Source organism: Pelobates fuscus, chromosome 13, assembly GCF_036172605.1.
Source record: "Pelobates fuscus isolate aPelFus1 chromosome 13, aPelFus1.pri, whole genome shotgun sequence".
Taxonomy (NCBI): Eukaryota; Metazoa; Chordata; class Amphibia; order Anura; family Pelobatidae; genus Pelobates; species Pelobates fuscus.
This window is the reverse complement of record NC_086329.1, coordinates 97,094,545-97,113,051: the sequence shown is the minus strand read 5'-3', so window position 1 is coordinate 97,113,051 and position 18,507 is coordinate 97,094,545. Positions and strand designations below refer to the sequence as shown.

At 41.1% G+C, this 18,507-nt stretch overlaps 1 protein-coding gene across 1 annotated transcript in view; it reads left to right on the top strand.

Moving 5' to 3' along the window:
- The window catches only part of LOC134582656 (uncharacterized), a 70,320-nt gene that overhangs the window by 45,784 nt on the left and 6,029 nt on the right, over positions 1–18,507 (top strand). Inside the window, exons 3-4 of the mRNA XM_063439310.1 lie at positions 15,902–16,159; positions 16,650–16,781. Coding sequence (XP_063295380.1) covers positions 15,902–16,159; positions 16,650–16,781 — 390 coding nt within the window. The remainder of the gene's footprint in view (positions 1–15,901; positions 16,160–16,649; positions 16,782–18,507) is intronic.

The window sequence follows — 18,507 nt, the reverse complement described above, 5'->3', positions numbered from 1 at the left end:
GGGGGAGATCATGTATAATAAGCACAGGTTACTGGCTATGGGGGGATAATGTATAATAAACACAGGTTACTGGCTATGGGGGGATAATGTATAATAAACACAGGTTACTGGCTATGGGGGATAATGTATAATAAACACAGGTTACTGGCTATGGAGGATAATGTATAATAAACACAAACACACACAAAAAAAATATAATAAAAAAAAAGAATGCAGCTTCAGAATTAATCTAAATTGTATGCTGTCTAGGAGGTGGGAGGGTCTGGGAGGGAGGGTCTGCTGGTGATTGGCTGGAATGTGTCTGCTGACTGTGAGGTGCAGGGTCAAAGTTTACTCAATGATGACGAATAGGGGGCGTACCGAACATCGCATATGTTCGCCATCCGTGGCGAATGCGAACAAGCTATGTTCGCCAGGAACTATTCGCCAGCGAACCGTTCGGGACATCACTAGCCAAGACTTCATGAAGGGGTAAAGCAGGTCTATTTAATGGAAGTCAGTACTCACAATTTATACAATTCCTCCAACCAGAGGCACACCCCCTGGACCTGGTGGAACACAGGCACACAAAGGACACAAACCAATAAGAACACTGTAATACTGACCGACACTCCCACATACAGCAGCCAATCCCTCCCCTCTGCATGGGATATAATTAAAGTAGCTAATACAATAACCTAATTATCCACAGGCAGAAAAAACACACATTTTCCCCAAAGTCTAGAAAGCACCCCAAAACATAACACCCCCCCCCATAAATATCACATCCCTGGATAGATCTGATCTGGGTGCGCAACATATCCAAAAATCACCCAGGTCAGAGCAGCGGTTCCCGAATTCTGTGGAATTCACATTTGACCGACCGCAAGGATGGCTTTGATGCCCAAAGTCTAGTTTCACAGATTTAGGCTGTGTGGCCGGTCTGTCTTCTCCTTTAAATAAGGTAAAAATTGCATGAACGGAGCCGCATAACTTCCTTGAAAGTGTCTCGTTCTGTAGATTGTTCTCACCAAATAGCGCTCTGCTCGTATGGATTTAGCCAAACGCACGGAAGGAGCAAGTCCCAGTGGTGTTCGTGCCTTTATGTGTCCGATTTTTGTTCCAGGCGTTCAATGGCAAAACACCGCTGAGCGCCTTCGGCTAAACAAAATGGGCACCACCACGTGTTCGTGTATACGAACGCCGACCACCCAGCTGTTCATCAATTAAGCTGCGGTTAACCACAGCTTCTGGAAGGTTAACGAGCAGCACACTCCACTTGCGGGTGGTCTGGCTGTTCATCAGTTTGTTCGGTAAACGAACACCATTAGCACAATCCATTCGGCAAGCCCCATTCACTGAACCATTGCAGGACAACCGCACAAACAACAGCCTTTCTATTGTCTGGAAACAAAGATTTAGCCATGGGCCATAGTCCTGGGGCAAGAGGCTGGCAATCAGGACCCTCCAAAAGTCAGTGGCGAGGTCACTTTCGCCACATTCAGGTAGAGGAATAGTTCCCTCGGCGGTAAGAATTAAGCCTAAACGATGGGTAAAGTTTTTAACTTATCAGTAGTAAAGAGATTGTTGACTGTGCTGATGCCTCTGCTGGTCCAAGATTCCAAGGGGAGATCTGGAGAGAGCGCTGTCAGAGCAGCCAAAGGATCCAATATGAGAAAGGAAGGTTTTGATTTTGATATGATTACTGATGTTTGTCATCCAAAATAAGGGTAATGTAGATTGTATTCCTACATATTCTATTTCTATCAACTGTTACAATTCCACTTCTCTGCCAGTATAAAAGGAATTTAGAGCATGTGTTTCTAAACAAGCATCATGGTACTCGATAATATTTGGTACCCCCTTTTATGTAAGTATTTGATAGTGTATCTAGACTTATTCTTAGTTTTTTATTCTTTCATATGAATTTATGAAATGCCATTTGTATCATCTTAAGCAAGCAGGTAGAAAATCTGAGCGGTAACACCCTAAATAGATAAATCCATTTACCGTATATACTCGAGTATAAGACAAGTTTTTCAGCACATTTTATGTGCTGAAAAACCCCCACTCGTCTTATACTTGAGTGAGTGTCTGTATTATGGCAATTTACATTGTCATAATACAGACAAGGACTGCCGGGCTCATTACAAGCCCGGCGGCCCTGTTGGGGGCTGGCAGGAAGCTGTAACTTACCTTCACAGCAGCTCCTGTCAGCTCCCCACTGTAAATCTCGCGAGAGCCGCGGGGTCAGACCCGTGGCAACGCTCCGCGCGGCCGCAACACTTGCTGACAGGGGAGCCGACCGGAGGAGAGAGAAGGGAGCTGACAGGAGCTGCTGTGAAGGTAAGTTACAGCTCTCTTCCAGCCCCCCTCCTACAGCCCATCCACTGGACCACCAGGGAATGAGAGCCCCCCTTCCTGGCCAGCTAACAAGCAGGGAGGGGGGACGAAAAAAATATAAATAAATAAAAATGTAAATAAAAATAAAATATAATAATATTAAAAATAATAATAAAATATAATATATAAAAAAATAATTTTATATTAAAATAATAATAATTTTTTAAAAATAATAAAAATGCCCACCCCCCACCAAGGCTCTGCATCAGACACACAAACACACTCTGCATCACACACTACACACACTGCACTCATACACACACACACACACTGCACTCATACACACACACACATACACCACATTCATACAAACACACTGCATTATATATACGCACTGTAAATAAATATTCAATTAATATAATTTTTGGGGGATATAATTTTATTTAGAAATTTACCAGTAGCTGCTGCATTTTCCACCCTAGTATTATACTCGAGTCAATAAGTTTTCCCAGTTTTTTGGGGTAAAATTAGGGGTCTCGACTTATATTCGGGTCGACTTATTCTCGAGTATATACGGTAGTTAATATGTACAATTTGATTGTATTAATCCTGCCAATCCATGAAATATCCATTTTTTTCCATTTCTTTAAATTTGTGTTCATTGTTTTGAGCATCAATATGAAATTTGTCTCAATTATTTTGTCAGGATCGGAGGATATTTCTATGCCACGTAAAGTTATATATTTTTTAAATATATCCTTTTTCTTCTGAGGGTATGTTTATATCCAGTAACAATGATTTATTGACATTTATTTTATAGTTTGAAAATTTACTACAAAATTCTATTGTTTTCATTAGTTTGTCTATTGAATTTTTCGGTTTCTGAAGGGTAATTAGAACATCATCAGCATATAAGAGGATTTTTGAATGTACGGTCTTATATCTGAAGCCCTGTATTTGCTCGTTTTGTCTAATGTCTCTGGTTAAGGGTTCTAATGTTAGTGTATATAAAAGTGGAGATAACGGTCAACACTGACGAGTTCTGTTACTTATATTGAACTAGTCTGTCTCTGTGCCTGTGCCTATTGTTCTTGCTAATGGGGGATTATAGAAAGAATTAGAAAAAATTAACGGCTTCGAAAAACAACAACTTTGAAACCAAATGCTTTTAAAGTGTGTTGCATGAAAACGCAATTAACCATATCGAAAGCTTTTTCGCCGGCTAAGAGGTTAGCCAGGGAGGTATCTGTGTATCCCCTGTATTATATCTATAATTCTTCTTATGTGATTTGCCGATGATCTCTCTGGTACAAATCCTACCTGGTCTGAGTGGATAAGTGAAGGAATGTAGGGTTTGAGTCTATTAGCCAGTACTGAAGAAAATAAATGTTGATCTATATTTAATAGTGAAATTGGGCGGTAGTTATTATATATCTCTGGATTTTTACCCACCCTCAATATAGGTATTATATTAGCGGCTTTTATTTGGGGAATTTCCCGACCTCGATACTTTCCTTAAAAGTTCTCATAAGTTTATGTACTAGTTGGTTCTTGGATATACGGCAGATTTCTGTAAGATATTTGTCTGGTCCTGGCGCTTTATATGTTTTTAATCCATCTATAATTCTCCTTATTTCCAACTCTTCCATAGGTTGATTAATAATATTATTTTGTTCTTTAGTTAATTTTGGGAATTGTCTATTATTAAAGTGTTAGGGTGGCGGTCCGGTGCCCGGGACCCAGACACAGTGTCCAGGCGGCGGTGCAGGACCGGGACCCAGTATGACTGATGTTCAGAGTAGGAGTCACAGCGTGGAGGTGGATTAGCAGGGTCTGGTGCAGGGTAACCGCACGTCCCCTGGTGTTGAGCACCAGCGTTTGTGCAGCCACATACCAAGACCCTGAATCAGCTTCAGCGGATACCAGGAACTAGGAGCTTAGATATTAAGCAGACCTCCCAGGAGCTGAATAGGGAGGCTCTGCAGCAAGATTGTATCCAGTACTAGAAACAAGGCAAGACTAGAGATAGGCACCAAACAAGGAAACAAGACAAAACTAGGAGAACCCAGAACCAGAGAAGGATAGTAAGCTAAACCCAGAACATATACACAAGACATGAGGAAAACATGAACATAACATGGGCATGACTGGACAGGACTGTACATGGGCTGGGTATACAAACTAAAACAAGACAAGATAACAAAGGCAAAACAAGAGGAGATATAACTAAGTACTACATATGAAAATCATGGGGATTTAGTCACACTATATGATCATACATTGCATAAGCCTGCCAACAACGCCAATGTACCCATATCTGGCAGGTCCCACACTGCCTAATGTATGCTAAAATAACCACAGATTCAGAACACATATATAGCACTTACCTGCAAGAAAGGACAGAAGCAGTGAGCAGCTGCCTGCAGGAACTCTGAAACATAATGAATGACTGAAAACAAACGGGTGTGGCAAATAAAACAAACATTTAAAGGAAACCTGGAGACTGGGAAATCCAGGGACAAACTATAGGAATGAACCCAGAAATCCCAGCATAAAGAAAACCAGACATAGAATAGAAAACCAAAAACCAAGAAAAACTAAACAAGAATTGAAACAAAAGTACTGGATACCAGAAGCCAAGTCCAGACATCAGAACAGAGCAGAGCAGATCATGACATAAAGTAATTTAGATGTTCCTTTTCTTTTGGAATATTTTATATAAAGAATGGTAAAATTCATTAAATGCTAGACCTATGGTTTTTGGGGTATTACAAATTTTGTCACCCACCATTAAAGGACCACTCTAGTGCCAGGAAAGCATACTCGTTTTCCTGGCACTAGAGTGACCTGAGGGTGCCCCCACCCTCAGGGACCCCCTCCCGCCCGGCTCTGGAAAGGGGTTAAACTTACCTTTTTCCAGCGCTGGGCGGAGAGGTCTCCTCCTCCTCTCCGCCTCCGATCCTCCCCGTCGGCTGAATGCGCACGCGCGGCAAGAGCTGCGTGCGCATTCAGCCGGTCACAGTGATTTTTCACAGTGAGAATCACGCAAGCGCCTCTAGCGGCTGTCAGTGAGACAGCCACTAGAGGATTAGGGGGAAGGCTTAACTAATTGATAAACATAGCAGTTTCTCTGAAACTGCTATGTTTATAAAAAAATTAGTTAACCCTAGCTGGACCTGGCACCCAGACCACTTCATTAAACTGAAGTGGTCTGGGTGCCTAGAGTGGTCCTTTAACGTGTGGATTTTCCTATTTGTTTTTTTCCCCTTTAGCCTAATAGATAAATGTTTGTCAGCTTTATTACCTTTATAATACCATCTTGTCTTTAGATAATCCAGTTTTTTGGTTCTTTGTTCCAAAAGAGCATCATTAATTTTATTTTTGAAATCGGTGATTATGTTAGTTCTTTTTTAATCTGGAGATATTTTATTTTCTTCCACCAGCCTTTACTTTTGCTACACACTTCATGGTGCACTAGATCGTCGGAAAAGATATTTCCTTGTTTTCGTTTTCTAGGAAGAAAAGGTCAATCTCTTTGGAAATTTGTTCCCTATTTAGTTTATTATTTAAAAAAGTTTATTCAACCTCCAATTATTCCTTTTTGCACTTTCTATTTTATTATTTATTTCTAGTATTAGAGCATTATGGTCAGACCAGGTAGTTTCATCAATGAGAATTTTCTTTACTTTCTCTAAGAGAGTAGCATTTATAAAGAAGTCTATTCTTGAATATGTTAGATATTTTAGGTCTTTTTTGGGGGTGACCTTTTGTATTTGGTCCCCTTCATGGTTCTCCTGTTGGGAGTTGTCTAATATACTTTTATCAATTTCTTGGAAGAAATTCAAGAGCCTTTTGTCTTGATTGACTTCTTTCTTATCTTTTTCTGGTGGAATTCTTGGTTCTTGTGCTCTTTTGGTAACCATCTTTCCTCCGCCCCCCCTATTTCTTCCTTCCCTCTCTTTCTTTTTCCTTCTCTTTCTTCTTCCCTCTCCTTCCTTCCCTTTCTCCTGTTCCCCTATCTCTCGTTGTCTTATAGAGCTGTAACGGATCACCTGGCACCCTGACTGGGCACCTCCGCCAACAAATGCTCCCAAGCTGACACTGAGGACCATAAGCACTGCACCGGACACCACAAGCACCGCAGACTCCACAACTGCCATAGCTTAGCTGGAATCTCGCTGTATTCCTCCCACCCTGGACCAACCTTGGATATCCAGGACCGTGTGGGAAAGACCTCTCTCGCGTTCCAAATGGAATGGGACTCTAAGGGTTAATCACAAACCCTTAGAAGGATCTAATCTGCAGCGGCCGGCGTCTCTAATGATTGCAGACCCGGCCGCTGTGTGAGGGGGAGGAATTCTTGTCAGAGGCTTGAGGTGAGTGATCGGCGGCATTCCCATTACCACGTGGGAATGCCGCCAGAACGAGATGCGCCCGCCGGGTCCCAGTCTGCTCCCGGGCATGAGCGGACCTGGCGGCTGCCTGCAATTCAGGTTAGTATTCAGCGGCATTCCCCTTGATGTGTGGGAATGCCGCTGCAACGATGTGCGCCCGCCAGGACCCATACTCCGGCAGGTTTTTAAAATCACATTTACATATCCCCTATATATTTATTATAAATATTTATCTTGTAAATATTTCAAGTAATTTACATAAATTACACACAACAATTAGGCATAACCTACACAGTGTAAAAAGATAAATAATAATAATAAAAAGAATGATGAGTAGACAGCGGCCCAGCAGAGGGTAACCCTCTAACCCTCTAGAATGAGAATGTGAGACACAAAAAACAGTAGTGCAAGGCTGCGCCAAAGTATATTAGGATAGTATAAGTGTGAACTAGAGATTTTAAAAGCATATAGATAAAACATATTTATATATAAAGTGCAATCAAGTAATTGGGATGTTGCCATTACATATTTCAGAGTTGCACTGTAGCGATAAATATCTTTTAAGGTGCTTTTGGTGATTGGGTGTCCTCACTGTTTATAGTAGTCCGATTGTTCTTAATTTTATACCCTGTATACACTGAGAGCACTGAGAGTTGGACATAATTCCCTCCAGAAGACAATCACCATATATACTATAATTGGGGATCATAGCGCTGTACGCCCGTTAAACCTTGCACATTAACTGAAATATCATCATAAAATACATACAATGCAGTAGGTGGATCACACTTCTGATATCTGTAAAATATGTTAGAACAATATAGTGTAATATTATCTGTACAATTGTATTAATAGGCATGGGAGTCAGGTACTCACAAGCCTAGAGCCAAATCACAGCATATGGCTCTCATGGATGATGCTTTGGGACCTTTTGTACAGGATGTCCCTTTCCTGTTCCCAGGCGACCTTATGGTTCCTCCAGCTAGGTATCAATCCAGGTTCCACACATCCAGTGGTATCTTTCAGGAAAATAACTTTATTGCTCCACAATATGGAGTAAAATTGAATAAATTAAAATACAAATAAGTATAAAAAAGTATTAAATTAATAAACAATTAGACTTGGAATCAGTCCTGCCTATTGGCAATAAAAGTCCAAAATGTCCGAAACGCGTTTCGCCCCGTACCAGGGGCTTTTTCAATCGGTAAGTGGAGTTCTTCTGCACCTCGGCGTCTTCTTAATCCCCTCATTTCTTCTACTTCCGGGTTCCGGCTATCGCACGTTTGGAACGCAACGTACGTTCCAAAACTGACGGCATGGGGGGCGGGGCCGGGCCGCCGAGCCGACTGGACGCCATCCGCTTGGGCTCCAGCTCTGAGCTCGTGGAAAGGGCTCAAAATGAAGATGAAACTAGCCGCATTATCGGAGCCCTCACTGCCGCTGTATGGAGGGTGACGCCAGCATCAGCCCGATGCCCGTGAGTGACACACCGGGCACCGGGTTCACAGAAACGGCCGTTCTCGGCCCGCACACAGCCACACAGCCGTTCTCGGCCCGCACACAGCCTTGTACGGCCACGGTGTGACACGCTCCACTGGGACAGGAGGGGCCGCATAAACAAAGCCTCCAGGCATGGGGTGATACCCCGGCTCGGGGCACGGCCCCGCTCCCCCCCCCCCGGCCGGTGGGGGTTACCCCGGCATCATGGCGGCGGCCCGCAGGGTGGCGGGAAATCCCGCGCTCGGCCCATGCCGCTCGCCTACACTAGCTGCAAGAAAAACAGCCTGCTAGCAGATATGGACAACTCTAATGAGGAATACAGGGACGCATGCAACCATCTGAGGTGGCACCACAGCCCACGTTGAGTCCCAACTATAACAACTGCGGATGAGAATCCTACCCAATACACTACCCATTCCCTCCTGGAGCCCGGGTAAGAGACATATGCACCTACAACAGCACATACCAGGCCGGGATACCGCGGGCCCCCCGCGGTGGCAGACCCACGGATGCCCGCCCTCAGGTGACCGGTGTGTCGGCACGGAGCCGGCCAGGCCCTTTGGACTTGGTGGGGATCCAGAGGACTTTGCCCCTGATTCAGTGAGCCCTGTGGGACCGGAAGGCGCATGACCCTCCGGCGGACCGGTGGCCGGGGGGCGCGCACTGGTACCAAGTATGTGACCGGAACCAGGCGAGGCATGGAATGGCTGGGGCCTAGGGGTGGACCTGGGAGAGCCGGGGAGGTGCAGGGGACGGGTGACCTGAGGATTCTACGTGGGGGGGGATCAGCTGGACTGCCCAAGTAACCGAGTGCCCACGGCACCAAGGATCTACCCACCGACGGACTGGAGTCTGCCCAGGGTGGGGGCACAAGAGGGTGACCCATTGCGGAGATGCCCGCGGGTGTGAATGGCCCATCTTAACTGGACAACATAAAGGACTCATCCTGCTGAAAGCTCAGATGCTGAGGACAACACTGCTCCTGTCTTATTTAAAGTTTTATTATTATTTTTTCTTTCATAAGCATTCATTAATTGACATAACCAATTGTAGACGACTGTTATGGATCACTGAAATTAATATATGCGTTAGTCGTGTTTAACCTGTTTTTGATCATTTTAAATATAACGTTTTGAGACTGACATACATGGTGACATAATTTGACTAAACTGTGTGCTGTAGGCTTAGTTATTTTCTGCTATGTATTTAAATAATACGCTATACCATGAAACTATAAAGCTACATATTATCCTTGATGCACATATTTGCCTTCCCTGATGTATGTAAAAATTACGCAAAAAGTGCACTGTTCCTCATGGCACATACCTGCTAAACTTCTACTCGATATTAAGCTTATGTTTCTTTACTTTTTTTTACTCTCACGCTAAACTTGTTAGCAATACTATGAAACGTCTAATTAACTAAAAAATGTGCAAGTTATTTTTATGCCACAACTATGTCTATCACTCTATGAACACCGCGCTTGTTTGAGCTGTTGTGGCTATACAAGCAATGTTGTAATCTCCTATGCACAACGAAAATAAAGAATTACAAAAAAAAAAAAAAAAAAAAATAAAAAAACTGACGGCATGCGTTCCACTTCCGGGTGGCGCAGTCTATGTCGGCTGACGTCACTGGAACGCATGCCGAATAGATTGTGCGTTCCATTACGGAATTAGTTTACATGAACACATTAATTACTATTACTTTCTGCAGATATACTTCATAAGCATATTGTGTTAGATATATTCTTACTAAAGCATCAAATATCGCTTAGATTTAACCAACATATTTGTAAGATGTGAAAAATAAAATGTAAAAAGCCACAAATGTTTATCCTGCAACTGAACGCCTCCATTTTAGCTCCCTGTCAATCATGGTTATAAGCTCTGTCATTTACATCTGACAGCCAGGATAGAGAAAGCATACAGAGAAGAGGAGCAGAGCAGTTGAGATGTTTAAATATCAAGTGCAGGAAGGAGATTAGAAACATAGAAACATAGAAACATAGAATGTGACGGCAGATAAGAACCATTCGGCCCATCTAGTCTGCCCAGTTTTCTAAATACTTTCATTAGTCCCTGGCCTTATCTTATAGTTAGGATAGCCTTATGCCTATCCCACGCATGCTTAAACTCCTTTACTGTGTTAACCTCTACCACTTCAGCTGGAAGGCTATTCCATGCATCCACTACCCTCTCAGTAAAGTAATACTTCCTGATATTATTTTTAAACCTTTGTCCCTCTAATTTAAGACTATGTCCTCTTGTTGTGGTAGTTTTTCTTCTTTTAAATATAGTCTCCTCCTTTACTGTGTTGATTCCCTTTATGTATTTAAATGTTTCTATCAAATCCCCCCTGTCTCGTCTTTCCTCCATGCTATACATGTTAAGATCCTTTAACCTTTCCTGGTAAGTTTTATCCTGCAATCCATGAACCAGTTTAGTAGCCCTTCTTTGAACTCTCTCTAAGGTATCAATATCCTTCTGAAGATATGGTCTCCAGTACTGTGTACAGTACTCCAAGTGAGGTCTCACCAGTGTTCTGTACAATGGCATGAGCACTTCCCTCTTTCTACTGCTAATACCTCTCCCTATACAACCAAGCATTCTGCTAGCATTTCCTGCTGCTCTATTACATTGTCTGCCTACCTTTAAGTCATCAGAAATAATCACCCCTAAATCCCTTTCCTCAGATGTTGAGGTTAGGACTCTATCAAATATTCTGTACTCTGCCCTTGGGTTTTTACGTCCAAGATGCATTATCTTGCACTTATCCACATTAAATGTCAGTTGCCACAACTCTGACCATTTTTCTAGTTTACCTAAATCATTTTCCATTTGGCTTATCCCTCCTGGAACATCAACCCTGTTACATATCTTAGTATCATCCGCAAAAAGACACACCTTACCATCAAGACCTTCTGCAATATCACTAATAAAAATATTAAAGAGAATGGGTCCAAGTACAGATCCCTGAGGTACCCCACTGGTGACAAGCCCAAGCTTCGAATATACTCCATTGACTACAACCCTCTGTTGCCTGTCACTCAGCCACTGCCTTACCCATTCAACAATATTGGAATCCAAACTCAAAGATTGTAGTTTGTTGATAAGCCTTCTATGTGCAACAGTGTCAAAAGCCTTACTGAAATCGAGGTAAGCAATGTCTACTGCACCACCCTGATCTATAATTTTAGTTACCCAATCAAAAAAATCAATAAGATTAGTTTGGCATGATCTCCCTGAAGTAAACCCATGTTGTCTCTGATCTTGAAATCCATGTGTTTTTAGATGTTCAACAATCCTATCCTTTAACATGGTTTCCATCACTTTCCCCACTACTGAAGTTAGGCTTACTGGCCTATAGTTGCCCGACTCCTCCCTATTACCTTTCTTGTGAATGGGCACAACATTCGCTAACTTCCAATCTTCTGGGACTACTCCTGTTATCAATGATTGGTTAAATAAATCTGTTAATGGTTTTGCTAGTACACCACTAAGCTCTTTTAATAGCTTTGGGTGTATTCCATCAGGTCCCATTGACTTATTTGTCTTTACTTTTGACAGTTGAAATAGAACCTCTTCCTCTGTAAACTCACGTGTAATAAATGACTCATTTATCCTTTTTCTTAACTGAGGTCCCTTTCCTTCATTTTCATCTGTAAATACCGAACAAAAATATTCATTGAGGCAGTCAGCTAGACCTTTATCCTCATCTACATACCTTCCTTCTTTTGTTTTTAATCTAACTAATCCTTGTTTTACTTTTCTTTTCTCATTTATGTATCTAAAAAAGGTTTTGTCCCCCTTTTTTACTGACTGTGCTATTTTCTCTTCTGTGTGTGATTTGGAAGCTCTTATAACTTGCTTAGCCTCTTTCTGCCTAATCTTATAGGTCATTCTGTCTTCCTCACTCTGGGTTTTTTTATAATTACTAAATGCTAACTTTTTGTTTTTTACTATTTTGGCTACATCTGTGGAGTACCACAGTGGTTTCTTGAATTTTTTGCTTTTACTGACAAGCCTAATGCCTTCAGTAGTTGCCTTCAGTAGTGCAACTTTTAAATAATCCCATTTCTTTTGGACTCCATTTAAATTGCTCCAGTCTGATAATGACTCCTTTACACATATTCTAATTTTGGAAAAGTCTGTTTTTCTAAAGTCTAAAACTTTTGTTTTTGTGTGGTGTGACTCAGTCACTGTTTTTATATTAAACCACACTGACTGATGATCACTGGATCCTAAACTTTCACCTACAGTAATATCTGATACCAAATCTCCATTTGTTAACACTAAATCTAGTATGGCCTCTTTACGAGTTGGCTCCTCAACGACTTGTTTTAGAGACAATCCCAGTAGGGAGTTTAGAATATGTGTGCTCCTGGCACAAGTAGCTATTTTTGTTTTCCAATTTATATCAGGAAGATTAAAGTCACCCATGATGATAACTTCCCCCTTCATTGTCATTTTAGCTATTTCTTCAACTAGTAGATTATCTAACTCTTCAATTTGTCCTGGGGGCCTATAAATCACACCTACACGAGTTACTGTGTGATTACCAAATTCTAACGTAACCCAAACTGACTCTATGTTCGCCTCACTAACCTTTATTAGGCTAGATTTTATGCTATTCTTTACATACAGGGCCACCCCTCCCCCTTTCTTGCCTTCCCTGTCTTTTCTATATAAAGAGTACCCTGGTATTGCTATGTCCCAGTCATTTTTCTCATTATACCATGTCTCAGTAACAGCGACTAAATCTACACTATCAGTTGCCATTATTGCCACAAGTTCATGGATCTTATTCCCTAAACTGCGAGCATTTGTAGACATGACTCTAAGCTTATCATTTTTTAACACACTTGCTACAGGCATCTTCTGTCCTTGTTTTGGGGGACAATTGGATTGATGTTTTATGCCATGATTATCCGCCATCAGGTTAAAAAAAAAAGAGAAATTATTGCCGAAACTGGGGAGTTTGGGAATTTTCTAAATTCAAAATATTCATCCCGCATTTGCTCAACTGAAAAAAACACAAAAAAAACACGAAAAAAACACAAAAAAAAACACGAAAAAAACATACCCACATAAAAAGTTGGGAAACAAAATGCTGTTTTTATTTTTTTATTTTTATATAATATTCCATTCAAAGTCTTATACCGAGTTAGCGCAATAAAATGATACAGCATGGTATAAATGGCCCCATGACGGTGGGCCCAAATCTCAGTGCATGTCAATCGCTATGCTCTAAAGTCTAAAACATGCCAATTTACCTGTTAAATAGAGTTGAGCGGACACCTGGATGTTCGGGTCCGGCAGAACTTTGGAAAAAAAAGTCCGGGTTCGGGCTCGAACTTAAACCCGAACCCGAACCCCATTGAAGCCCATTGGGACCCGAACTTTTGGGCACAAAAATGCCTCTAAAAAACTTGTGGAAAGGGCTAGTGAGATGCAAAAGCAAGTAAAATGGGGGTAAGAGTAGGACAAGTGCCCTGCAAACAAATGTGGATAGGGAAATCACTTAAAATAACATAAAAATTAAAAATACAGCTGTGCCATAAAATAGCACTAGATGGAATCTTTGATTTTAGCTTTGGAAGAACATAAATCAAAATCTAAAGCATGGCTGTCAGGAGGATCACCAGAATTATCCATTTGAGAGAGGGTTGGAGTGCAGGGTATTCACTTTCATTGTTCAAACTGAGCTCAACTCCTGATGCATGGAGAAAAGGCCTTCACAAGCCTCTTCTATTGTGTACCTAGTTTATACTAAGTGACCCATAGGTTGAGGAGGCGGTGACCGTGGCGGTGTAGGTAGAAGCAGCGGTGGAGGAGGAGGAGGATGAGGTAGCCAATACTGTTTTTTATGTTTTAATTCTGGTAGCCCCCAAAATATTGGGACATATAAAAAAAAAAACATTTGCGGCCTGCGGTGCATTTCTTGCAGTCCTGATGCATGGAGAAAAGGCCTTCACAAGCTTCTGCTAATGTGTACCTAGTTTATACTAAGTGACCCATAGGTTGAGGAAGCGGTGACCGTGGCGGTGTAGGTGGAAGCGGCGGTGGAGGAGGAGGTGGTAGCCAACACTTTTCATTTAATTTATATTTTTTTTAATTGGGGTCGCCCCCAAAATATTGGGACATATAAAAAAAGAAAACTGTTTCGCAGAGCGACTGACCCGTGCGTGCTGCATCTGAAACTCCACTATTGCCTGCTGCTGCTCGCACAGTCTCATGAGGCGGTGAGCGGGAAGGCCGAAGTTACACTGCAGCGAAGACAGGCGAGCAGCAGCAGGGTGAGAACGCCAAAAGCGCGCACAGACGGCCCGCACTTTCTGCAGCAGCTCTGATATATCTGGGTATACACCGTATCACAAGGGCCACCCAGAACTGGCTCAACTCCCATCAAGCTAAGTTCCCGGAGATCACCCATCTCGTCATGCTAGAGCACTTTTTCAATGTGCTCCCCAACGAGAAGGCGACGACGCATTCGTATGTCAATTTTGACATAAATAGAAGAGTATAATAGTGTGCTTACACTGCAGAAAGCCACAGCAGTTGGCACCTATGTTTTTCCAGCATGTAAAGTCTGCAAATGACATATGGAAATTGTTTTAGAATTGTATCCAGGCAACAGTTTTCCCTATAAACTGACCTCTCAGTTTGACTTGTGAGGGTATTGCCCCAGAATTACAATATTGTTTAAGTACCTCTTAGCTATTGATAACTGGTTTAAATATAGCAGCTTGTTACCTGGTAGTTTCTAGTGTAGAAAATATCAGTCTGTTTTCTATCACTTAGATCTGTGTAACAAGTGTTGTAGGTGTGAAACAATATTACAAGTGACTGATGTATTAAATTCAAATTAAAGTTAGGCTTCTATTTGACTCTCAGAAATGAAGAGCAGGCCCCAAAATGTACTATTTAGCAGATTAGCACCCAGAAAATTAGAATTTTTACAACTGCGCTGTAAGCACACTATTCGACGCTTCGATTTGACTCTTAGATATGACTCTTAGATATGAAGAGCAGGCGAACACTGAACTCCAACCCGAACATACAGTGATATGTCCGTGTTCGGGTCGGGGTCCAAAAACCGTAATGTTCGGTACGAACCCGAACTTAACAGTCCGGGTTCGCGCAACTCTACTGTTAAACTCTCCAATACCAAATCCAATACCAAATCAGGTAAACTGGGGAGTCATGCTAATAAAACATATTGGTCTAGTTAATGAGAGAGTATTACATGTAGTGGACATTTCACGCACCAATCAATCACAGAAAGCTCACTTACCGCTGGAGGAGACCCCTTATAATATTATCGTTTGTGCATGTATGCATTTTTAACTAGTAGGTATTTTTTGTTTCACCATACATATACCGTTACTTTGTGATTTACATTTCATTGCGTGGTGGTGATTCTGTTATTTGTTTGTGGTGAGACTGGGAGGCTGCTAATAGGCTTAGGAGAATTATGCTATCTGTTCTCTGCCAGAGAGGGCAGAGGAAGCCTATGCTCGGATGACCCCAAAACTGTACTTAAAGGAACTATATGATGAAACCATCACTTCATTAACAGTACTGTACATTTGAAACTTACAATAAAAAAAGAAAGCCCTTAATTTTTATTTTATTTAAAAATAAGATTTCAAATTGTATCACACTGTTATATATCTGTTACAGAAAAAATACAGCCTGAAGACCTTGAGATTCTCCCCAATGTTACCATAAATGGGACCTGTACAGTCACTTTGTCATGTAAAGTAAATGTAAATGGATCTGATGTGAACATCACGTGGAGGAGCCCAGACGGCAGTAATATAAATGAAATTAATGGATCCCTTCGTGTTTCTGATACAAATATCAGCTACACTTGTACTGCACAGAACCCAGTCAGCAATGCCTTTAAAACAGTCATCCCACAGACATACTGCAACAAAGGTAATATTGTTACACAGTATATTTTGCATGTAATTATTTTAATTCAATGCTCAAACTCTATGATGTGGGAAACTGTGATTTAAAGTGGAGAAGTAATGGCTACAAATATCCATTTAAACTACCTATTACATCTAATATGCAGAAAGATATATATATATATTTTTTTTTTTATTAGATCTGTCTGTAAGCTTGAAATGGCCAAACTGGTATACTGTGATTCAATTCAACAGCCTGCCTTTTTAAAACTCTATACCTCTATACTCTAGTATACTCTAGCAGAGTGATCAAATAATCTCTCTTACTTTTCTAATTAGTACAAAACGTATTAATAAATATTTAAATAAGTTACTCAACACATAGAAAATAAAACATTGAATATGCTTTGTATGCAAACGCACAGATCATCTCAGTTTACTTATTGACGAAATAATGTTGAATTTTGCAGCCGGTATATGGGGAAAAAATAACATTGCGCTAACTCTCGTTTCAGAAAATGGAAGTACAGGGAATAAACAGTCTCAGTTACGTAATACTGCTGTTATTGCACCTCCATTGGCTATAGGAGCGGTTGCCTTTATCGGTGTCGGCGTATTGATGGCTAACAGAAAAAATAGAAAAAAACGTACGTAGTACACTTTGAAAGTAAATAAAACTAAGGTTTATGTATTATTACATTGTCCTATCCGCAACAAGATTTTTATTAAGAAATCCCACTGTGAAATTTCAGGCTAGCCCTGCCCCTCACTACTGACCCTTCACCGCTATTTTTTCTGCACATTCCTTTCCCGAACTAGAATCCCACATGGGTCTGGAAATAACCCATTACTTCTAAACAGTGTCCTGCAATTAACCCTTTAGTGCCAAACTAGAACCACTCATTTTCCAAGTAACAGCCCACATCCCCATGCAAGTAAGCCCCATAAAAACCCACAATTGACGTCTTTGTAAATGTTCTCCCTACTTATTTTCTCATTCACTTATTAAGTCACACACTCAAACTGATACTGCATTCAAAGACACGCACACTCATCCAGACGCTGCATCCCGATACATTCACAGATTCACGCACTCATACACTCACAGATTGTAACCTTGTAAACGTTTTAAAAGAAATTAAAAGACTCTGCAGTTTGTCCATGGGTTAGCACAAGTAGAACGTGTCCTGGTGCTTACCCCCTCCCGGATACCTAGCACAGTATGTAAATTAAAATAAACTTTAAAGATTTTATTTTATTAAAAAGCATAACCAATAGCTAACTTCTAGTTAACTATGGGGTATGCTAAAATTGAGGAAGTGAAATCCCCCCTTTAATGCCCCACGTATTAACTGTGATAACCCTAAATATCATGTTTTTAACCCTCTTTCTGCTCTTGCTCTAAAGAGTCATTTCCTCTGCTGTAAGTGAAATCTCCTTTCTTCAAGTTCCACTGGATAACCTTTTTCCATTTAGTCCTAAAAATAAACAGGACACTCAAAGAGTTAATAGAGGGGAACAAATGCATGTACCAGGACAATTCCCTTGTTAAGAAACCATCACTTCTCTGGAAATTACACAACTGAATAAAATACTTAAAATCACTTATAGACTCGCGTTAACAAATACATTTTATTTAATCCTCTGTTTTTGTTAAAGATACAGCCACACAATGTTTTCGGAGGAGGAGACATATAAACACTTTATCAAAGTGTTCTGAAAAGTTTATTATTTTTGGCCTCTATTCGGTTTGTATTTATTAAAAATTGTTCTAAAAGTGAGAAAAGTTCACAAGGAGACATTCTACAGGAACTGAACTGTAGTTCTTTTTAAACCACAAAAATGACTATACCTTTTTGCGAGGGGAAGGGATGAATGTCCAGAAGTACAGATTCTGTTGCAACTTGGGGGAGTCTTTAATCAGAAGTAACAATATATCAAGTTATGGACGGATACAGTTTCCCTCTACGGTCATCTGTGGTAGGAGAAACAGTATGTAATCTGTCACACTCATGGATCATTGGGGGTGGCCACTGTTCATTATCACATCACCCCGAGGGCCTCCGCCTCTGGATACTGAAATATAAACTCCATGATTGGTCATTATAACAAACACTTGTTTCAGAACTGGCCATGTGTTACAGGGATACCCATGTTTCAAGAAAAACCTTAATTGGACAGGAGTTATTTAACTAATGAGTCACAGCCACAACAAAGCCAGAAATAGTAATCCAGTGCCTATAAAGCTTAATAATCCCAGTGCTGCTTCTCCCTCATAGGGCTACTCAAAGCACCATCATCACTACAGCTGGCTGTAATGCAAATGGTTTGAGACTTACCAGGGTCCCATGTCTTTCCCTCTTCATAGATATA